At 37.9% G+C, this 24,489-nt stretch overlaps 1 protein-coding gene and 1 pseudogene across 1 annotated transcript; one reads left to right on the top strand and one right to left on the bottom strand.

Annotated features, from left to right (window-relative positions):
• Positions 1-400: 400 nt before the first annotated feature.
• LOC148098486 (uncharacterized) lies at positions 401-5,971 on the top strand (annotated as a pseudogene).
• Positions 5,972-21,014: 15,043 nt separating this feature from the next.
• LOC102791523 (uncharacterized) lies at positions 21,015-23,781 on the bottom strand. Its single transcript, XM_087852094.1, has 7 exons — positions 23,680-23,781; positions 22,626-22,961; positions 22,232-22,498; positions 21,975-22,088; positions 21,747-21,836; positions 21,646-21,674; positions 21,015-21,435 (listed from the first exon to the last, which is right to left on the bottom strand). Exons 1-7 carry the CDS (start codon positions 23,735-23,737, stop codon positions 21,367-21,369), a joined length of 963 nt encoding a protein of 320 aa, XP_087708220.1. The 5' UTR covers positions 23,738-23,781; the 3' UTR covers positions 21,015-21,366.
• Between the last annotated feature and the right edge of the window lie 708 nt (positions 23,782-24,489).

Genomic DNA, 24,489 nt, shown 5'->3' with positions numbered 1-24,489 from the left:
TTAATCCACTCCTAAACATTGAGAATAATTCACAATCACAGATTTTATTATATTATTAACATTTTAAATTTGACATGAAACACTGTGTTTATAAATGCAAATTTACATCCTAGAGGTTCACAGACAGTTTTAAATCTATGAAATTTTTTTTTAGAGCAGGGCGCCATTAACTTTTATATATGTAGTGTTTCATGTCCACTGTAAAAGTGTTACTGCATGAATGTAAATATATCAATATAGCTATTAAAATGCCAATACCATTAGTCACTGGGATTTTAAGTCTCTTGGGATTGGGATCAAAAGTCTAATGGAAAGTGAAAGAGAAAGTTTTTTTGCTTTTTTGTTTTTGCTTTGAGCGGCGCAGCGGTTCGGCTTGTTCTGAATTCGATTGTAGTGGGAAATGAAGCTCGTCCCGGTGTTTGTGATCCTCGCTCACAGTAAGATCAGCTGGTCCTTGATTCATGACGTTTAGTGTAAAAATATATCAGCTGTTTAAACAGGAGCAAGAGCTTTCTGTCTCCCTCCTGCTGCTCCGCTCTGGTTTTTGTATCTGATTTAGAGCAGCTGTTCACAGGAGAAGGAAACGGAGAACGGCTTACATATGATCAAACCTTCAAAAACAAACTGAAATGATTGCTCAGAATTACTGAGAAGTTATTGATACAAAAAATCTGCTGTATTATTATTATTATTATTATTATTATTATTATTATTATTATTAAAATACATATTTGGCACAGGCCTGCTGGGTCAGTACATAGTGCACAAAGTAAGCTCAATAAAGACTGGATGAGCTGCTTCTCTATGTGTGTTTTTTTAGGTGGTACTCTTGTCTGTATAGTGTATTTGCCATACTGACTTCAAGAAATAGTGGGAAATCTCACACGTACCAGTCTTTTTCTCCTGTTGTGTGCAATTCAGTGAGTTATTTCTGTTTTTGTTGGCTGCATTGTCAGTCGCTACAGAACAGAGGTCACGTTTTAATGCGTCTGCTCATGAACTCTTTTTACTTGAGCAGTGACAAATGAACTGTGGGTCTTGGGTCTTCCTGAGGTGACACACCTCATCAGCATCCACAGACTATTTAAAGCACATGTCAGAGCACTTTAAAAACGTTAAAATCATGCTTAGATATTAGTCTATTATTTAACATGAACTCTTTTATAACCAGGCTGTCATCAGTGAAGGACACACACAGCACGTTGTGGACACGGTGAAGTCAGAATTACTTTCTCCAGCTTTGTCTTCATAATTAAACGTCTGCGACTGTTTTGACAGTAAGACAGGTATACAGCCTGCTCCTCCTCAATGAGACATTTAATGCACATTACTGTGATCACTGTTTGCTTTAGCCGCATACTGTAAGACAATGATCAACACTGATCTTTGTCATGGAACCAAAAGTCAGATCTGTTTTCTGGAACAGAGCCCAACTGTTCTTCAGCCACAGGAAATCAGAACAGCTCAAGATTCCTATGGAAGTTCACCCACCCAGATCATATTTACAGATGGGAATTGATAAGAATTTACCTGTTCTGATTCTATTATTGATTCTTATTGGCTGCACTCTGAATGAACCTTTTGTAAACCAGTGTGGCTGTTTTTGTTGTACCATTGCTGCTCTTGCATGCTTTTTTCTATCTGTCTCGGTCTGATACTTGGGTATCCACTGACAGCAATGTAATGTCATGCCAAGAAAAGCACTTCTCTGTGGTGATCACTGTTATTTGTGATTGAACTGATGTAATTTCATGACACGTCACAAAGTCAGTCTGTCTCAACACTGAATTTGTGGTCATTTATTGGTTTGAATAACAGTAGGAAAAAGTAGCAAAATGCAGTTTCTCTGGAAGGACCTTGTGAGGGTGGGTGAGGTTGGGTGATGTTAAAGCTTGTTTGTCCAAATATGTCCTGGATTCAAGATTTAAGAAGTTTATTGTCATGTACACAGCAAAACACAGTAGTTACACAGAGAAGTGAAATTCTTCATTTGTGGGTTCCCTTCACACAACTAAATAGCAACTAACTAAAATAAAGAATAAACGTAACTCTGAGCATAGAAAATAGCATAGAAAATAATAAATAACGTAAAACAAGTGATATGTTTGCATATGATAGATATGCAATAATAAGATGTTTATATTGTATGAAGTTGTGTAATGTTGTATATAAATATACAAAATTGCAAATTTACAGGTTAAAGATAATTAAATGGTAAATGGACTCATTCTTATATAGCGCTTTTCTACTCTCCCGGAGTACTCAAAGCGCTCTACACAACACGCCACATTCACCCAGTCACACCCATTCTCACAAGCACTACCTCTATACTGAGTGCTTTCTAACTACATTCACGCACATTCACACTCCGATGGATGCATCGGAGAGCAACTTGGGGTTAGTATCTTGCCCAAGGATACTTGGCATGCAGACTGGAGGAGCCTGGGATCGAACCTTCCCATCAGTAGGTGACCAGCTCTACCTCCTGAGCTACAGCCAGGAGGTAGAATTACAGTTGTTGAACTGTTGAATTACAGTTCAACAATCAGTTAGTGATTCAGTAGCCTGATGGCCTGTGGATAGAAACTGGTTTTTAGTCTGGTTGTCCTTGCTTTTACCCTCCTGTAATGCTGCCAGATGGCAGGAGTGTGAACAGTGTGTGCTGTGGGTGGGTGCGGTCCTTGATGATGTTGTGTGCCCTCTTCCTGACCCGAGTGTTGTAAATGTCCTGTAGCGGTTCCAGTTCTTCTCTAATTTTTGCATTCATTTTTCATACTGAAAGAAACATTTCTGAAAAGTCAGGTTCATCCATCCACACATTCAATTCCTATAATATTTTGACTATTTTAGGTTGTACTTAGTTTGAGCTGGCTTTCTGTTTTGGAGCTCCATAAGTTAATTCATAGTGGGGGTGTTCTCTTTTAATTTTAGAGACCCAATCTCTAAATTCGTAATGACAAAACTACCTTTTGCCTACCTGGAAGCAACATGTAAGCAAAAAAATCACCCCCCCCCCCCCCCCCAAAAAAAAAAAAAAATCAATAAAAAAAGTTAAATAAAAAAAAAAAAATAAAAATAAAAAAAAATAAAAAAAAAATAAAAAAAACTGAGCATTGAAACCAAACTGGATTGTAGAGACTTGTACAGACAGACTTTATCTTATTAGATGCTGATAGTTGTCTTCTCACAGTCATGTAGGCACCAGCCTGAAATGAAGACACAAAGTGCATCATAACTATTAACACAGCTTACAGTGAGTTGTTTTCCATCCACACACTACAAGGTTACACACACACCATCAGTACACAGAAGTTAAATAATGTGAAACACAAATTTTTCACTATAGTGACAGAGAAACAAGAAAACTGGATGTACTTATTGTTTGTTAGTTAGTGAGCCTGATCTGGATCTCCTCGCCTCTAAATATGTGTTTTCTGTGGAACAGAAACTGAGTTAACATGTTTCTGTATCCCCAGTTTCCCAGCATGCCTCAGGGGTGGAGGTGGAGGTCTATGAGGGGGAGGACTCTGCGCTACTGCCCTGTCAGGTTCCTGCTCCTTTATCTAAAGACGATGTAGTTGTTTGGAGACGTGACGATCTGAATCCTGCAATCATCCACACTCTCATCAAGGAACACGATGACATTATAAACCAAAACCCTCGTTACACCAGCAGAACATCAGTCCAGAAGGAAGCCCTGCAGACTGGAGACCTGAGCCTCACTCTGAGAGACCCTACAGTCTCTGACAGTGGAACCTACATCTGCACCACCCGCAGCTTCGGAGAGGACAGGAACACAACTGAAGTACAGTTGAAGGTCAAAGGTCAGTCTATGAAAAGTGTCTTTGCCCATCAACAGTGACCAGAGCTGAAGAAAAAAAACTACCCAACTACAGTAATACTCTGACAAACAGTTTTCAACCAACTGCAACGTTTATTGAAGGTTCCCTCCAGAAAAGATGTCATCATGCTTACCTCTGAATAAAAGAGGTAAGCATGATAAAAAGTAAAAAACAAAACAAAACAGTAGCCTTAGAAAAAGAACAGAGTAGCAGAACATTTAATGCGTTTTAATAATTTACAAATCAGTGTTCATCGATATAATATACAAACAGACAATATACATGTCTGATAAGTAAGCTAGAAGTTTAGACAAAAACATGCCAGTCCTTTTTCTTGCTGGCAGTCAAAACAACAAAATAAAATAGGTCCCAAAGTGGAATCCTGCAGGATGCCACATTTCCCCATCGAATTTGCAAAATCATTATTTAAAATAATCAAAAGTTTCAGAAATCTAAAATACTGCTGGAACAAGTGAAACTACTGTGGGTGATGTTCAGGTTGCTTGTGTTTTTTACAGGACCTTCTCCAGTCTGGGTCAAAGTTGTCCCAGCTGTCCTGATTCCCCTGGTTCTCTTGGCTGCTGCTGTTGCTGTCTTCATGAGCCTTGTATATAAAAGGATGAAGAAAACTGCAGGTAGTGTTTGTGTGTGTGTGTTGCAGACTTGGCCGGCTCCTGTGGGGATGTTGAGAGTTTCAGTTTAAAATCTGATGACACGTACTGACTTTCAGGAACAATGGAAATGTGCAGAGCTGCAGTAACTACAGAGCGATACCATGAAGATATGGGAAAGAGTTGTTGATGCTTGGCTAAGAAGAAGATGATGATCAGTGAGCAGCAGTAGGACTTCATGTCAAGAGAGAGTGCTATATGTGGTGTTTGGTGTACGCTGTAAGAGGCAGATGATCCATTTTGAGACCCCTAAAGGAAGAAGACTAATTTATACCCACAAGCTCTGTCTTCAGTTCCTCACTGATGTTGTTTACAGTTTTGTTTCTCAAGTTATGAATGTTGTCCGTTCAGTTGCCTTCACAACAACGAAAGCTGTCCTTGATAAGAAGCAAACATATTCATGGAGGAATGCTATACTGATAAAATCTCCAAAAGGAGGTTGAAGACATGTAGAATGAAGTGGGAAAAAAACTAGGACATTTTTAAAAATTTAAAAAAAAAAAAAAAAAGACATCTTTAACCTTGAATGGAGAAGACAGACATTTTCTGTCAGATATCAATGAATCCAGCACCAGTCAGGCATTATATTTATCCTATACTTTTATCTTCACACACTCTTCCTACAGATCTCTATCCCCTCCCAGTCTTTTGTGCAATAGGTGATTATGTGATCTCCACTAAGCCACACAGCCTGCTGTTATCCACATTATAGAAAGACATGTTTGTTTGTTTTTTTAAAAAGTGATTTAATGCTGCTGTTTGCTACAGTTGATGTTCTTCTCTGCTCTCTCAGTTTGCCAGCAGAGGGTGCAGAAAGTGTCCTGCTGCCCTTTGAATCCAAAAAATGTAAGAGAGAGGACATCATAGTGGAGTGGAAACGTGTCCAAGATAAAGAAGTCAAGGCCATCGTATATGAGCAGGGTCGGACACAGCATCATAAAAACAACAAATCGTTCTGACGCCGCACAGAGATGAAGAAAGACCCACGGACTACAGGAAATGCCAGTCTGACTCTGAGAAATGTTAGCTGTGAAGATGGAGGTGTTTACATCTGCACCGTCTGCGACAATGAGGGAAAGACCCTGGAGCAGCAAGTGGTGGTGCTCTTGGTTCATGGTCAGTATAAGAGAATTTGACTTAAAAGCTCCTGCTGAACACATTCATGTCCATTAGTAATATTGACAGTTATATTTCTGTGAAGGTTAGTGACCTCACATGAAAATGATGTTAGTGTGACAAAAACACAAGAACTGATGTATACTTTGACAGAAAATAAACAGAGCAGTCACCTTAATTGGAGTCATGTGATTTCATGCATTTACCAGGACTCTGTGATCTGACTCACTGTTGTGTTTCTCCTCTGTAGAGGGATGGCTGAAAACCATCAGAGGTTTGTTCCACATTGGCACAGAAAACAATGAAGACGCCGCCACTTCACTTTCTCTTCTTCCAAAGTAACTCTGTTTACTGCACTCAGTATGAGTTATCTGAAGCTTTTGGTTGATTGTTGCTTTGATTATCAGAGAAACTACTGTTTGATTTCTTCATTCAACCATTTCTATTTACACTCTGTAGACAGAAATTGTCTTCTGTGGTCTGTGCACTACATTTTGGACTGGCTGTATTCTCTTGACAAGAACAACTTGTTACTTTAACTTATCCAAAACACTAATTTGCCTTTATAGGCTATAGTGTGAGTGTGTGTGAACAGATAAAAATGATCAGATTAGAGCACTGCAGAAATGTGTGTGACTGGTAGAATAATGACTAGTAGAAAGCTATTTAATGCTCAACTTGAATATAGGAAGGTTCTGTATAAGTACCAGTTCACTATGCATAAATGCACAGGAAAGCTCAGATGTCCAAGTTTTTCAACAGCACTTGAACAAAGCGTGCACAGTCAGAGTCTTAAAAGAGGATTTTTAAAAGAAAGAAAAGTCAGTAGATAATAATTGATACTAAAAAGACCAACAGCGCCTCCTTCAACTGACACATCACCACAGACAGGCACACAGCCCCTCCCCTTACTAGCAGCTAAACAGTGAGGTTTCAGCAGTGAGGAAAGCTCCTGTTTTAATAGTGTTGAAATATTGAAGAGTTAACATAAATGTTAACCTGGCTCCTCATTAGCAATTACCTGATAGCCACTTTACCTGTCTGTTTTGTTAAGGTAGTGGCTATGGCTACTAAATTAGATAATTTTTAATAACAATATACTATATAATGTTAAAACTGCACACACATATAATGTAACCTGTGTGTGTCTGGTAACCCATGCACACATTTTTTACCAATCTGTAAGTGAAAGAAAAGAATGTCACAAATATTTGTGGACATTTGTATCCACAGAAAACCTTTTAGCAGTTAGTCATCACATCTGTGTAAAATCTGTTTGAGTCATTCATGTTTATTTAGCTGGTGACGTGTCAATTTTTAATAATAATAATTACACAAAAATCACTGCACATGAGTTGTATGGGTCATTTTTGCACATTTGTTACTAGCCTAATTCCTCTCTGTATGGCTCTTCATCCCCACAGCAGATTAAAAGATTTGTGGTTAAGTGTAAGAAATATTTTATAAGACAGAGAAATCAAAAACTGATTAAAAGACTAAAGTGCTTCATGTTAGGGTTAAGGACAAACGGAATAATTAACAAAGACACTAACAACACAAACTGCACATTAATTTATAAAATATATATAAAAAACTGCGAATGGGAAAAAATGGCAATGAATTGAACCATTAAATGTTGGACATGGGTCATATAATTGGCTATTCATTCGAGGCTATGCTCCTTTTTAATCAGTGGAGTAGATATGGACATTGTTAAAAATAAAAAAAAGGTCAATGACTCTAACTGAAGTACTATGTAGCTAGTAAAAAAAATAGAAGGTGCCACCAACAAACAGGTACAGTATAAACAGAAACTATATTGAATGCAGTAGAGAAAAAGGAACACTACTAAAAAAAAATATTTGAAACTACAGATCACAGGTTACTGATAAAAAAGGAGAGAGATGGTATCAGAGGAATGACACACCCTTAAATACTCTATACAAAGAAAATAAAACTGATTCTGATTTTCTTTTCTTTTTTCTTTTTTCTTTTTGCCTGTCCCATTTGGTTCTTTAGCCGTCAGAATTGTTGTCTGAAGACCAACAAGGATGCCCAATGGATTTATTTTGCCAAATGGATCATCATGGCATTGCCGTATTGGTCCATTTGATCGACCTTTGTTTTTATTATTTATTTTATTTTATTTTCAGTTGTTACAGACGGGACAGACATGAGTGAGGGATAGGAAAGGGAGAAAGAAAGAGGAAGGATCACCTGTTGAGAGAAAAAGAAAAAAAAACAAGCAAAAAAACCCAAAGCAACATACTAAACACAACACCATCGCATTAATCTAGCTAACTGTAAACAGCAGTAAATACTAAATATTGAATGTTGTTTTGCAGCACACAGGACAGACAGCGCACAATGTGCTTTGAAGTAGCAGCCAAGGAAGGTGTGATTTAAGTCTACGAACAGTGAACACCTGTGTGCACACCTGTGTGGATCGGTGCGCTTGTATTCAAATGGTTTCCCCATGTAATGGTCTGCAAGAAGATGTAGAGAGCCATAGCCCCGTCCCTCAGGGCATGAAGCAGGCATGGAGGAGATCCAGGCCCCAGACATCCAGAGGCCCCAGAGTGTAAGAGCCCAAGGAGGACCACCGGAGGGGCATCCGTGCCACCTTCATGGGAAGGGCTGAGGATCCCCAGACGAGGGGTCACCCAGTAGCCACCGGGTAGAAGCTGATTCTGATTTTCTGAAGGTGGTGGTGGAGGACCAAGAGGTGGCTCAGCAGCATGCACACTCTTTTTTCTATTTGGTTGCCCAAATCCATGTGGGGAGTTTCAGTAAGGGTAATGAGTGATGGGAGCTATGCTAAGGTTAACATCTACATCTTGCTGTCTGCAAAAGTCAGTAACTTAAACGTTCTATATAACTCCCACAAATGTATACAATTCGACACAACTACACATGGATTGTTTTAACCTTTTTAACTGAACGTTAATGTTACTCTGTCAAAAGCCTATTGTCTAAATTACCAAGCTAACACAGCTACGTAAACAGAGCAAACATGAGAGCCCCCGACTGTAGATGCCAATAATGCAGCGCAATGGAATAAACTCCCGATCAAACTCCGCTTCACGAAAGTTATAAACTGCCTCCAGAATCCAGTTAAGATACAAAAATCTATTCAACAAAACTAGCGATGCAGCGAAGTCTTTTGTCGCTCAGGCGAGCTGTCTTCGTTGCTGTGTGGAGCAGCCTGTGTCAGTCACCTCTTTACACATCACTCACTCACCCAGGCATGCACTGCAGGCTCATGAGGAAACGCAGCTTTTGGGAAACCACGTTATTTGCACCTTTCCGAATACCGTATTCGGTTCGGCTCCACCGCGAGTAGAAAGGTATGATATCATTTATTTTAAGAAATCAAAGCATTATTCTGATTATTAAGCTTAAACATTACAAGGGTTAAAAACAAGCAAAAGATATTTACAATAAGCAGACCTCAGTAGAAGAAAGTGACTTACCAAAAATGCAAGACAGAAAGGCCAAGTCAAACATTACAAGATGTAAAAAACAAATAAAAATATTGTCACGGTTAGCCAGGGAAAGCTGTGGGGATGTTGGAGAAAGGACCCAAATGCTGGACTCAGTGCAGTGAACAGTGTTTATTTACAGTGAAGTAAATGTAACACACAATAAATCTCCAGGGCGCTCCCTTAACTCCTGTGTCGTGCCTTCTCCCAAGTGTCTGTGCTCCATGCTCTCTGCTCTCGTGTCTCTGCACACCCCCTGCGTCCTGCCGTCCTGTGTTCCGCTCTCCTCCCGAGGAAAAACAACAGACGCAGCCGTCAGGACACCAAACTCCAGCAGGCATACACTTAACAACACAAGAAACAGTAACATGGAGTCAACACAATACCGCGCCGGTGGGAGCTTCCCCATGCTCTTAAATAGCTCCCCTGACGAGCTTGTCCAGCAGCAGGTGCGTGGCATGGTCTTCAGGTGTGACCAGTTCCCTAGCAGGGCCACTACCAACAGGCCTAAAGGTGCCCGTCAGGATCCAACCGCAAGCACAAGCAGACACCTGCAGATACATACAAACGTGGCAACAGAAAGAAACACAGTGCAGCAAAAACACATAATAATTGAGTCCACACTGCTAAAAGAGTCAAGAAAGTGACATACCAACACTGCAAGAAATAAGGGACAACTTAAATTTTTTTTATCGCCTGTCTCGTTTGGATCTTTGGCCATCAGAATTATTGTCTGAGGTCCAAGAAAGATGCCAAACGGATTTACAATAACAAGTGGACGATCTGGGCTTGCCGTATTGGTCCATTTGATTGACCTTTATTTTTATAGTTTACTTTATTTTATTTTCAGTCATTACATACGGGACAGACATGGGTGGGGGAAAGAAAAACGGCGGGGAGGAAGAACATTAATAAAATAAAATAACTTACCAACACTGTAAGACAGAAGGGATAACTTAAACACTACACGGTGTAAAAATAAGCATATGATATTCACAATACAAGCAGACCTCAGTGCAAGTAAATACCTCACCAACACTATAATAAATAAAGGAAAACTTAAACATTACAGGCTGTGAAAACAAGCATATGATATTCAATATGAGCATACCTCAGTGCAAGAAAATACCTTACCAACACGGCAAGACAGAAAGGACAACTTAAACACTACAGGGTGCAAAAACAAGCATATGATATTCACAATAAGCAGATCTGAGTACAAGAAAATACCTTACTAACACTGTAATAAATAAAGGACAACTTAAACACTACAGGGTGTAAAAACAAGCATATGATATTCACAATAAGCAGATCTGAGTGCAAGAAAATACCTTACCAACACTGCAATAGAGAAAGGATAACTTAAACATTACAGAGTGCAAAAACAAGCATATGATATTCAAAACAGGAAGACTTCAGTGAAAGAAAATACCTTAACAACACTGCAAGACAGAAAGGACAACATAAACATTACAGGGTGTGAAAACAAGCATATGATATTCACAATAAGCAGACTTCAGTGCGAGAAAATACCTTACCAACACTGTAATAAATATAGGACAACTTAAACACTACAGGGTGTAAAAACAAGCATATGATATTCACAATAAGCAGATCTGAGTGCAAGAAAATACTTTACCAACACTGCAAGACAGAAAGGACAACATAAACACTACACGGTGTTAAAACAAGCATATGATATTCACAATAAGAAGACCTCAGTGCAAGAAAATACCTTACCAACACTGTAATAAATAAAGGACAACTTAAACACTACAGGATGTAAAAACAAGGAAATGATATTCACAATAAGCAGACCTCAGTGCAAGAAAATACCTTACCAACACTGCAAGACAGAAAGGACAACATAAACATTACAGGGTGTAAAAACAAGCATATGATATTCACAATAAGCAGATCTGAGTGCAAGAAAATACCTTACCAACACTGCAAGACAGAAAGGACAACATAAACATTACAGGGTGTAAAAACAAGCATATGATATTCACAATAAGCAGATCTGAGTGCAAGAAAATACTTTACCAACACTGCAAGAGAGAAAGGACAACTTAAACATTACACGGTGTTAAAACAAGCATATGATATTCACAATAAGAAGACCTCAGTGCAAGAAAATACCTTACCAACACTGTAATAAATAAAGGACAACTTAAACACTACAGGATGTAAAAACAAGGAAATGATATTCACAATAAGCAGACCTCAGTGCAAGAAAATACCTTACCAACACTGTAATAAATAAAGGACAACTTAAACACTACACGGTGTAAAAACAAGGAAATGATATTCACAATAAGCAGACCTCAGTGCGAGAAAATACCTTAACAACACTGCAATAGAGAAAGGATAACTTAAACATTACAGAGTGCAAAAACAAGCATATGATATTCAAAACAGGAAGACTTCAGTGAAAGAAAATACCTTAACAACACTGCAAGAGAGAAAGGACAACATAAACATTACAGGGTGTGAAAACAAGCATATGATATTCACAATAAGCAGAACTTAGTGCAAGAAAATACCTTACCAACACTGTAATAAATAAAGGACAACTTAAACACTACACGGTGTTAAAACAAGCAAATGATATTCACAATAAGAAGACTTCAGTGAAAGAAAATACCTTACCAACAATGTAATAAATAAAGGACAACTTAAACACTACACGGTGTAAAAACAAGCATATGATATTCACAATAACAAGACTTCAGTGAAAGAAAATACCTTACCAACACTGCAAGAGAGAAAGGACAACATAAACATTACAGGATGCAAAACCAAGCATATGATATTCACAATAAGAAGACTTCAGTGAGAGAAAACACCTTACCAACACTGCAATAAATAAAGGACAACTTAAACACTACACGGTGTTAAAACAAGCATATGATATTCACAATAAGCAGACCGAAGTGCAAGAAAATACCTTACCAACACTGGAAGAAGGAAGGACAACTTAATCATTACAAGGTGTAAAATAAGTCGAAGATATTTAAAATATCCAGACCTCAGTGTAATAAAGTGTCTTACCAATACTGACACTCATCGTCTTCAAGGATGTGGGAGGGGGGGTACCTTGCACTTCACTGTCACGCTTGACATCAGCATCCAATTCTTGATGAGAAGAGGGGGAGAGAGCAATGTACTCACCTTCACTGACATGTTCAGCATCAGTGTCCCATGCTTCATCAGAAAAGATTTTGATCGGGAGACTGTCATCAAGGATCCTGATGACTTCAGAAAGGCCTTCTTCTGTGGGATGTTGAACAATGTAGTCAAAACGACCTGTGAGGAAACAAGTTTAAAATAACATTAGGAATGTAATAGACACCCAGTGCTAAAGCAACCTATGTCTGCTAGTTTGAGCAGATGATGAGCATGACAGCATTTTAGGCTACATTTATGTCAGACTCAGTGGCACTTGTACTTGTTCATGTGAGAAGAAAACAAGATCTCAACTATGTTCACAATCATTAAGTGAAGCATCCCTTTTTAAAAGAAGAGCACCAAACCTCCACCAAGGCAGTGTGTAATTTTAAAGTAACACTATTGTATTTTGTACACTTCTTTTTGTTTTATTTATTCTTTTTAAACCTTTATGCAAACAAACAACGTTGGAATAGGTAATGGATAATAGGTATTGATTTGTAAATAACTGGACATGAATAGCTTATTGTATAAATATATTAAAGTAAATTTATAACTAACTATGATGGAAGTGAAAAGGAAGGCTCTTGGCTCTTTCAAAGGAAGAGTACCCAGCCACTGGTACAGATATGTAGACGACACCTGGGTCAAAATCAAGACACAAGAAGTGGAATCCTTCACTGCGCACATCAACGCTGTGGATAAAAACATCAAGTTCACCAGGGAAGACACAAAGGACGACTGTTTGCCTTTCCTGGACTGCGCTGTGCACATTGAAGAGAATGGCAACCTCAACATCGAAGTTTACCGGAAGCCCACACACACGGACCAGTACCTCCTGTTTGACTCCCATCACCCTCTGGAACACAAACTTGGAGTAATTAGGACCCTACACCACCGGGCAGAACATGTTCCCTCTAAGCCTGAAGGGAAAAAGAAGGAACACACACATGTAAAGGAAGCACTCAAAACGTGCGGCTATCCTAAATGGGCATTCTTAAAGTCAGCAAAGAGGCACAGAAAAGAAGATCAGACACCAGCGAGGGAGGATAAGAAGGACAGACGCAACAACATTGTCATCCCCTATGTAGCCGGTGTATCAGAGAAACTCAGGAGGGTTTTCTCCAAGCATGACATCCCGGTGTACTTCAGACCCAGCAACACACTCAGACAAAAACTGGTTCACCCGAAAGACAAAACGCCAAAACACAGACTTAACAATGTGGTGTATGCCGTACAGTGCAGCGAGGAATGCCCAGACCTCTACATTGGAGAGACCAAACAGCCACTTCACAAGCGCATGGCACAACACAGAAGAGCGACCTCCACAGGACAAGATTCAGCTGTCCATCTGCATCTTAAGGATAAAGGACACTCTTTCGAGGATGCCAATGTTCACATTTTGGACAGAGAGGACAGATGGTTTGAAAGAGGAGTGAAAGAAGCCATCTATGTCCACTGTGAGCGACCATCTTTGAACAGAGGCGGTGGTTTACGACACCAACTCTCTGCCATCTATAATCCAGTTTTGAGATTCCTTCCCAGACGCCTTAACGCCCACTCACACCCTGGGCCATCTGACCTCAGGAATTTGCATGATAAGGTGGGGCCAGGTTTCACAATGAACTCACCCGAAACTCTGGCTGATTGGGACCCACACCCAGTTCCACACCTTGGCTCAGGCGATTAGAGGATCATCAGGGGGTCCTTTTGTCCCTCTGTGGGGGGACACTCCCACCAGGTTTATATCTGGGACTCTCCACCATTTGACCTTAGAACTGAAGAAGCCTCTCGGATGAGAGGTGAAACGTCTTCAAGTAACTTAAAGAAGTCAAGACGCTTTTCTTTGCAAGCTCCTTTGACTACAAGCTTCATAAAGCATGCTTAAAAACAACAAAGAAAACCAAATGACTATACAGAAAATACAATACAATGTAAAGAAAATGCTGACCAAAGAATAAGCAAAGCTTCTGGAGGTTGGGTCTTGTTTTGTTTTTGTTTTTTCCTTGAGATTACTGAATTCTGGCCCATTTTTCCTAAAAATCTGAAAAAGCATGAAACTTGTTATCAGAGGTAGAGATTCCTAACAAAGAGTTTTGCACTTTCATTTGATAACACATACTGTTTATGTATATTTAACATCACATGCTGACACAAAAGATTATGGTATAATTATAATTAACACAGGTTGTGTAGTCTTTAAATAGATGAGTGTTTTTAAGAGCACATTATTATTCTAATTCAGGAGTTAATATAAGCACTGTATGTTTATTTCAAAGATAATAATTAAAAACACTCCGTGTAATTCATTAAAATCAGATCAGCTTTTATTTTCAAAGGTAAATGAAGTATATCAGCCAACATACTGGACAATGTTCTGCGGAACAACACACATATTACCAATATTGTAGCTGGTGTTATTTAATAATATTGAAATATGATTAAAATTAATTTTTTGTATTTATTTTTCACACAATTTGAAACATTTTAGAATAATTAAGTCTAAGCTTCCCTTAACTTTGCATTGCAAGTTACATTACTAATATAATGAATATAAAATGTTTTTATTGTTCATCCACAGGTGCAGTCTCTGGCTTAAAGAACACAGAAGCTTGACGTGTTCTGATATCTTTAACCTCCTAAGACCCGAACTCTGGGTCCACGGGATGCATTTTTAATTTCTCTTTGATATTTGGGCTGATTGGGACCTGATGAATGTAAAAACAAACAATTACCAGATTTTTTTATTTTTTACCTAATTTTTGTTTCTCAGAAAAATGAGAGCCACATATGAGGACATTCGTTGAAAATTTCGATGGAACAGTAGCAGTATAATGTCCCTGTAAGTGGATATCAGGTCCTTGTAGAGCAAAATTGAGGTTTTTGGTCTAAATAACCCAAAATGTGATGTCCACATATGTGGACGTCAGGTTCAAGGAGGTTAAGGATGGTTTGTTTGTCCGTCTAGGCATTACCGCTTGAATTACTGTCATGATTTTAGGTCGGGGTCCCCAACTCCAGGCCTCAAGGGTCAGTGTCCTGCAGGTTTTAGATCTCACCCTGGGTCTACACACCTGAATCAAATGATTAGTTCATTACCAGGCCTCTGGAGAACTGCAAAACATGTTGAGGAGGTAATTTAGCCATTCGAGTTAGCTGTGTTCGATCAAAGACACATTTAAAAACTGCAGGACACTGGCCCTCGAGGCTTGGAGTTGGGGACCCCTGATTTAGGTGATCCAAATACAATTGCCTGAAGAAAGTGTTTAACATTGTCCAAACTTCCCTCAAGTACAGTGGCTATCGATGTGGGTTGGAGATGCAATGAGCTTGAACCTGCAGGTGACCACACCATCTGTGACGAAGGGCTCATCTCTTCTTTTTGCTATAGATTTCCTGCATGGAAACAATTGCAATCTTTACAAACGAAACTTGCTCTACCCATTTCATTTGTCTGCGACCGGGTCGCGGGGACAGCAGTCTAAGCAGAAAACTTCAGACCTCCCTCTCCAGCTTATCCATGGTAACTCCTTCAGGTCCTGGGTCTGATCGAGGGCCTCCTCCCGGTGGTACGCGGCCAGTACACCTCACCAGGGAGACGCTCAGAAGGAATCCTTGTCAGATGCCAGAACCACCTTAGCCAGGTCAGGAATTAGGATGAGGAAGAAATTAGGTCAGATCAGTGCAGGTTTTCGCACTGCTCAATATTTCCAAAATACATTTGTAACCAAATAACTTTGAAAACATATGTTTTTTTGTTTGGTTTTTTTAAGAAAAGAAAAATCAGAGTGCGGGGCTGGAAAGACAGCTTTCCTCAACAGGTTACAGTAGATCAGATGCCACCTACTTTTCATGACAATCTTTTTTTATGGCATTGTATCAGGGCGGCCGTTTGCAGCTGGCTTTACAGTGAGGCAGACCAAGACAAACTAGTGGAATAAAAAGTATTTAATCTTCATGCAGCTCTCCTCACAAACAATTCACACATCTACTGACAACTAGCAGCCTTAAATACGTTCAGCTGTCACAGGCTAAACCATTATTCCACTAACAGGTAAGTTCTTAAATCCCAACCTTGTCCCACATTATACAACACATCAACTTATGAATACATTTTACATTTTCATATTATTAAATATTTTACACTTTAATCTGACACCATACCTATTATCATAAAAACCCAAGGACAAAGGATTCCCCACACTCCCTTAACCCATGGCCTCTCCCAGAACCTTTAAATGATGTCTGGACCCCTGGGGGAAACATTTGCCTAAACACCCTAATATAAATAGTAGTAAGGGAGTCCTCTTCTTTACAGGCATAAATCTTTCCTTTGGTAATTGATCAGTAAATCTCACTGCATATAAATTCAGCTTACTGTTATAATTTCATGAGTAAAGCTGCTCAGGTGATTTAATTGCGTAAATGTAGTAAATGTTGAACTTTGTTGCAATTTCTGTTTTAAATCAATAGTCCATGTTTTGATTTAGTTTTGCAAGTTGCTGATTCAACACAGATCCACTGCTATGGGTGAAACCTGCCTCTGAGTTTTTCATCACTTAACCAGAACAGTGTCAGGCAATCATTGAGAAACTGGGCTTAGCGTATGTGACGATACAGAAATGCAAGCGCCAGGCACAGAATGAATAAGAGGCTTTTATGTATCTAAATCCAGATTTTAGTCTGAATTTTTGCTAACTATAATCAAAATATCTACTCTCTTATTAACCGCTGGATGTAAAATAATATATACAAAAGAAAAAATTCTGAATCACATTTAGTGATTTGATTACCACCATGAGAGATCCACAATTTAGGATTCAGGCATTTGTTTTAGTTCGATATTGCAATCATTCTATGATTAGTTTACAGAACCAGCAGTTAGCAGCAATAACTTCAGCTGCTTAAATTAATTGACATTTGCAAGCATTCCTTTAAACACAGCATTTCAGTCAGGTTGAGGACTGGACTACCATGCTTTAGATTTGCTGCGGTGCTTGGGGTCATTATCGTGTTGCATGGTGTAATTTAGGAGAAGCTTTAGCTGTCAGAAAGACAGCCTCACTTTGGACTCTAGAAAACTTTGGCATACAGAGGAGCTCATCGACTGCAAGGTGCCCATCTCTTGTGGCTGCAGGACGAGCTCACATCACCATCCTTGAACCAGCATGCTTGACAGTTGGTTTGAGGTGTTTGTCCTGTGTTTGGGTCCTCTTGGGGGAGCTCCTTACACTCCATCTTATGTCATGCAGAGACACATCTTCTATAATTATAACTGAGAAGATGGGAGACGATGTCATTAACTAAGAACTGATTTCTAAAATGTCATCAAGTAGCTTGCTGACTGTTGTATAAGTAGCAAATAATCCTGCTCATCTTTATTACTATTAGTACTATGAGTCGGTTTTCTTAAAAGCTTAGTTTTCTTTCACATAGCATGTGAAACCGATTTCTTGCCATTTTATGCAGGTAAACTGCACGTTACAGGTTAAAGTTGCATAATAAGGAGTTTGGTGTCACTGCAACATTGCCCCTGTTTAACATATTTTATTGAGTGTGAGAGATTATAAACAGGTGGAGTAACACCCGAATCACTTTTGGTGTCAATGGACCACAGCTTATTTTAAGTTTCAACCACAGTACGGTACGGTGTTTTCTTGCTCACATTAGTTCCTTGATTCTGATGCTTTTCCACAGAGTCACAATACGTACTTTCAAATAATATAGGATCTCTAAAACATTTTTACATTATCAGAGGTGTCCAAAACAAAATATGTTGTGTTTTATAGAAACAATATTTATGTGCAATGTACTGTGGTATGTTGTATAATTTATGTACACCTTCTCCATCCCATTTCATCTGTCTGTTTTCTGTGTCAAGTTTTTTTCTGTTTAAATGGAAACACAAAGACGTACTTTTGTTTATATTTAGTGTATAAAGTGTATATCCATTTTCTTACTGTTCTTATATCTATTTGTTTTTTTGCACTGATGTAATTGGAGCCTCGTAGTCTCGTCTCTCTATATACTATACTGTATATAGCTGAAATGACAGATGTTTACTTTTTTTTTTTTTAAACTTTTGTACAGAGCAGAATCCCTTTTGTCACAGATATGTTTATTAAAACACATTGGATGTACCTGAGCACACAAATTAGGCTTAACTAGGAAAAACAGCAGCTCAAAAAGGATTTTTGACTGAGGATAATGGTGTCAGACTTTCCCATTTTAATGCAGACATTTAAAGCTATTGCAAAGCTTGTTGACTTTGGAATGATGCTGTTCAGCGGTGGCTGCAGTTCCCTGGGAGAGAGCCCGGGGGGCTCTGTTCCTGATGGAAGAGATGAAGCAACAACCTGTTAGTCCATCAAATGTGTGTAGTAGCACTGAGACAGAGACGAGAGTCTCAGTCTGCAGCTGTGACTTAAGGCATAATACCTGTCCGGGTTGCATGTGTAAACTTTGTGAGAAAGCCATCGCTCAGGGAAATGTGTAAAAGCTGGTGAGCCTTTAGAACAAGTGAAGCTATTGTGTGGCAATCAAAACAAAATGTGAGTATTAAATCAAAATGCCTGACTTTCATAAAAATGCATTTCTCTCAAGTCTCTTTTTTTTCTAATGAAAATGAGCTACATTCAAGTCAAAATTATTACAAAATAAATGAATAAAAAGCTGTATTTTTTGTTTAGTTTTTTGTGTGTTTGAAGTCTCCTCTTTGATGTGTTGACTACGGGTGTACACTAGAAGGAAAGCCTTTCTAAAAGGGGGAACAGCAGGGAAGCAGACGGAAGCAGAAAGATGTAGAACCCAGTTAATATAGTAATAAAAAAAAACAAAAACAAAAAAAACCTCAAAGGTGAATGAAATAAATAAAAGACAAACTAGCCACAATAAAAGTCCATTCATCCTCGATCAGCAAGCTGAAGTCACTAAAGGGTCCCAATTGGCCTTAACCAACAAGTTAAGGCCGTTAAACCGCTTAAAAAAAGCTTTTGACACAATTAACCATGAAATATTACTTCATAAACTGGAGTACTATGGTATTAGAGGAGTGGTGCTAGAGTGGGTCAGAAGTTATTTGAGAGACAGGCAACAATTTGTGAAGATTGGTGAATATCAATCAGAGTGCCTGGACATTGTTTGCGGAGTTCCACAGGGGTCAGTATTGGGACCAAAGCTGTTTATCCTCTATATCAATGATATATGTAAAACATCTGATATATTGCAGTTTATTTTATTTGCAGATGATACAAATATTTTTTGTGCTGGAGAGAATTCACAGCAGCTTTTGGAAATTGTCACACAAGAAATGATTAAACTAAAAACATGGTTTGACAGAAACAAGTTATCACTAAATTTGAAAAAAACAACATTTATGTTATTTGGAAATTGTAAAAAAGATGCCGGAGCAAAATTGATAATAAACAATGTTGAAGTAGAGCAAGTTTCTGAAACAAAATTTCTGGGTGTGATAATAGATAACAAAATCTGCTGGAAACCTCAAATAAAGCATATACAAGCTAAACTGTCAAGAAGCATCTCTGTACTGAGTAAAGTTAAACATTTTTTGCCTTCCAAATCACTCCGGGTACTTTACTGTTCACTTATATTGCCATATTTAGAATACTGTGTGGAAATCTGGGGAAATACATACAAAACTTCACTTCAACCACTATGTAAAACTCAGAAAAAAGCAATCAGGATTATTACTAAAGCAGGATTTAGAGACCACACTAACATCATGTTCTTGAAATTAAAAATTCTGAAGTTTATGGATCTTATAAAATATAAAACTGCAAAAATTATGTACAAAGCCAGATACAATTTGTTACCAGGAAATGTACAGAGGATGTTTTTTGACAGAGACGGGGACTATGCATTGAGGGGAAAATTCAATCTGAAGACTCTTAAAGCACGGACACAGGTTAAAACCTTTTGTGTTACTATTTATGGGGTAAAACTGTGGAACTGTTTTACTGTGGACCTACAGCAATGTTCAAGCATTAGTCAGTTTATAAAGATGTTTCGAAAATTGATTTTGGAAGAATATGAAACTGATAAAGTTGATCACCCATTGTGTATATAACTATGCTAAATTGTATCTAAATTATATCTATCACTGTAGCTATGTTTATACATGTTCTCCTTGTTTATTGTGTGGGGTAAGTGATGATGGGAATTAGGTGAATAGTGGGATTCAATAGAACGTTAAGCATGGGGTAGGGATTAATAAGTATGTTATACTTCTTCCTACTCCATTTCAGACCTAATAATTGTCATTTCATGTAATTGAGACTCTGTTTGATTTATTTATTTATTTATTTTTATTTTTATTTTTATATATATTTTTTTATTTTATTTTCTTTGTTTTATCTGAGCACATACGTGTGTGTACACAGAGTAAATGCAAGTATGTGTACTTGTGTATATATTGTTTTGTTTTTTTTTGTTTGTATATGTCTGAAATAAAGATACTACTACTACTACTACTACTTAATTCTTTCCTTCAGAAAGAATTATTTATTTGATAGATTTCATTATGCTCAAATCGAGATAACAATGTGTGGTGTTAGATCAAAGCTGACTGAAGTACAGACTGGATTCTTAACAGCACTTTGACATTAATGATAAAGAGCTAATTTAGTTCTGATTAAATCAGCTCTTCCTCACACGGAGTGATAAAACTAAGCTCTAGCCTCTGCTGCTACAACAGAAAGGTAGAGGGAAAATGGAAAATTTTTGAATCGGGGAGAAATCTTTATCCTAGTTTATCAACAAAATTTCCAGGCTGTCCTCAAAGATTCTGAGACAAAACACATAAATGTTGAAAAACCACTAAAAATACTGGTCACTTCAAAAAACAAAACAAGAAGCTTTTTACAGCTGATGCAGGAAGTTATTTTTATAAAAGTCACTTTGGTTTTCAAAGTAGGAGAGTATCACAGTTTCAGTATTGTTATCCAAACTGTGACTGAAGCAAGAGCACGAGTCTCTGTTTAAAAGGTTGAGTATGAAGGTAAAAAGAAATGTACTGTGCAGCACATTGATGTGCTGATATGTGAGATCTGCCAGAAGCAAGAGGGTCGGTCAAACTTCATCAGAAGATTGGACATTTTCATAGTTCACTGCTCCATCATCAACCTCATCTTTGCACATCTGTAAAATACAGAATAATGAACGTCATTAAAACTGTAACTGCATTTTGCATTTAGCACAATCAGACTAATAAGCCGACAAAGTAAAGATTTTCTTTTATCCTGATGGGTTCTACTTGTTCATGAGCCAGAAAATACAGTTTTATCCAAAATTCAGTGTGATCGCCTATTTATTGTGTATACTTAGTCCGAAAAAAGTTAACAAACTCACCGTGTTTTCCTCCATCTGTGCTTTTTTCCCTAAAAGGACCAAGTAAGGAGTCAACTTTAGCTTCCACAAACAAAATCTTGTTCATATATGATTATTCTCACCAACTCTTATCCAGATGTTGACGATCACAACAGCAGCAATAAGTGCTGCTAAACCCAGAGCCACAATGATGAGCCTGTACAAGGACCAGCCTGGGAAGATAAAGAAAACACAAAAAGCATATTTTAAATGTATTTTTCTTTGCAAAACACACAACGCAAACCTCAAACTTTTCATTCTGAAATTTAGAAAGTGGAGGAAAAATGATACAGAGGACAAGTTGGCATTACTTAATTTTCTTGAACCGTCCATGCTTTCCAACTCTTTTGTCCCCAGACCTGCTCTTGTTGTATTTTCAATTGTGATTTCCAATTTAACAGTTGTTGTTGTAATTGTTTCTTCACCTAAATGAAAAAAGAAGATTCAGTGGACCTTTCACTAATAAATTGTCTGTCAGTTAAAACTTTAAGTTGTTAAAATAAGCAGATAACGTGAAGTTACTTTCAAAATTTTATCATAATCATTAAAATCTCTCCTCCTTTCTTACCTGATGAATGAGGGCTGAAGGTAAAAAGCTGCTCTTTGTCATCTTCTGTTGTTACGTTACACTTAAAGTCAGAGTTAGATATGTGACTGTATAAAGAATTTACAAAAGTCACAGTAGCAGAGCAGGACGACTGTAATGTTTTTATGTTTGAGTAATCTCTATTCAGACTTTCACTGTAATGGATCCACTTCACTTTGTGTTCACAATGTCCATGTACCTGCACAGAGCAGTTTAAAGTCACCTGATCCCTGCTCTTCTGTTCAGTCACTGGTGAAGATAAACGCAAGAAGAATTAAAAAGTATGAATACATTTCTTTTCACTAAATGTAATGTTTCATTATGTTGCTCTAACAACACAGTTTGAACTCCAACATATTGTGGTGTAAATACTCACTTCTAACAACAGACAGATAAACCACAGCATCTGGACCTTGCTGTCTCCCTGGATTGCCTCTAAACTGTCTGCAGGTGTAACGGCCGACATCCTCAGCTGTGACCTTCTTTATAACCAGTGAGCATTCTGCTGTAACACTCAGTCTGTCTGATTTGACTGTTTCTGTGATCTGTCCAAGATTAACCAGCTCTACTGCTGTTTTTCCTCTTGAATCAGTGAAGAGCCAGGTGGTAGTGTGACAGCTGTGATGGTTTTTGATCACGTTTTCACAAGGCAAAGTGACTTTATCTCCATCTCTGACAGTGAAGGAGAGTGAAAGATCTCCACTTAGATCTCCTGAGAATATAACAGAGAAAAAAAAACAATACTTGTCTGAACGGAGACGATTTACATCCTTATTACAAAAGAACTAACAAAAAACTTGATTTGGGTTGTCAAACAAAAGCACAGCTGTCTTGGATTTCAAAATAAAGTAAAACTCAAAAGAAGAAAAAAATCTCTTACATGTTACATGTATCCTTACCTTCAAACTGAAGCACAAATATAAAAAAACACAGACCTTGTAATACATCTAGATACACGGAGAGCTTCCTTTAATTAGTGAATCATGATGTCCTCATAAAGACTTTCAGCTTTGTCTTAACAACCAGTTCAAAACAACAAGTTCAGCTGATTCACTCCACAAAGACTCCAAAGGAGGAATATAAAAATAAATGCAGAAAGCAAACAGAGAGTATCACAGCATAGAAGCTAAAGTAGGTAAAAGAAAATTGATGTAGAAATTACACCTAATAATTGAGACAAAACAAGAGTTTGGTGACTATTGTAACTGAACATACTTATCAATATCAGACGTCTTATTAAAAACTTCTTAATGCATCTGTTAATCTTAACAATAATCTATTCTGTAAGTTAGATGCTGATAAAGTGTTACAGTAGGAAGAGGTTTGCAAAGCTAATTAATTTTCATATCTGAAAATGTGTGTTTGAAATTTGTTGTTGAGATTAAGTAAAATAGCAAAACGGTTTTAGGTGTAAATAAAGGTTTCCTTACCTGAAAAAAGAAGCAACAGAAGCAGAGAAATGTTGAAGAATTTGTGTTCAATCATCATGTTTTGTTCTGGTTTTCCTTCTCATTTTGTCACATCTATAACTGACAAACTCTGCTGTACTTGTCAAAGACACATGCCTATCTAGTTTACTTCCTGTCTCCTCCTCATTCAGGCTGTGGTTATTTTTAATGTTATGGTTATTTCTTGTATTTATTTTTTTAATGTAGATCATATGAATTCCCTCAGTTTTTCAAATGTGTAGACCCCTTCTCAACCAAACTGACACTGCAGTCTTACTAATTTTGGTGGAGGTAAATAAGAGTAATTTTATAGGATATTAAATAATGTGTTGTAGAGTTTTATCTCCACTAAAGCCACAGCACACTTCCTGTCCACTGCCATATATCAAAGTATGTATTTGTACCAATTGTCTTGTGCAAACTCATGCTTGCTTGTTCAGTGTTTATTAAACAACAGAATCCATGTTGGTGATGGTGAGCAAGACTTTGCTCTTAACGATTTAGCTTGTTGACCAGAATAAACATAAGTGGGAATATTTCGTATTTTAGATTGCTTTACTTTCTGCAACCTAAAAAAAATGTTGAGTTTTGTTTATTTAAATATTCATTGTGATTCCTGGTTTGTATGATATTCATATTAACTTCCTGTAGTCCTTTGTGTATTTAGTTCTCAGGTCCTAGTTGCTTTGGCTTTATTCCTCCCTTAGTGTAAAAGCTAGTTCTGTTCATGTGGATGCAGTGGCAGGTTTTCACATTTTCAGTGCCACTCATCCAAGTGACTGCTTTAGTCTC

Source organism: Neolamprologus brichardi, chromosome 15 (genome assembly GCF_056152115.1).
Source record: "Neolamprologus brichardi isolate AB-2024 chromosome 15, ASM5615211v1, whole genome shotgun sequence".
NCBI lineage: Eukaryota > Metazoa > Chordata > Actinopteri > Cichliformes > Cichlidae > Neolamprologus > Neolamprologus brichardi.
This window is presented reverse-complemented; position numbering and strand designations above follow the sequence as displayed.

Excerpts from the sequence above, each read along its gene's own strand:
- LOC102791523 (XM_087852094.1), bottom strand. The coding sequence starts at position 23,737 with ATGATGATTGAACACAAATTCTTCAACATTTCTCTGCTTCTGTTGCTT. Across the intron at positions 22,089-22,231 it reads CTTCAGCCCTCATTCATCAG|GTGAAGAAACAATTACAACA; the intron begins GTAAGAAAGGAG and ends TTTTTCATTTAG. Across the intron at positions 21,675-21,746 it reads CAACATCTGGATAAGAGTTG|GGAAAAAAGCACAGATGGAG; the intron begins GTGAGAATAATC and ends TGGTCCTTTTAG.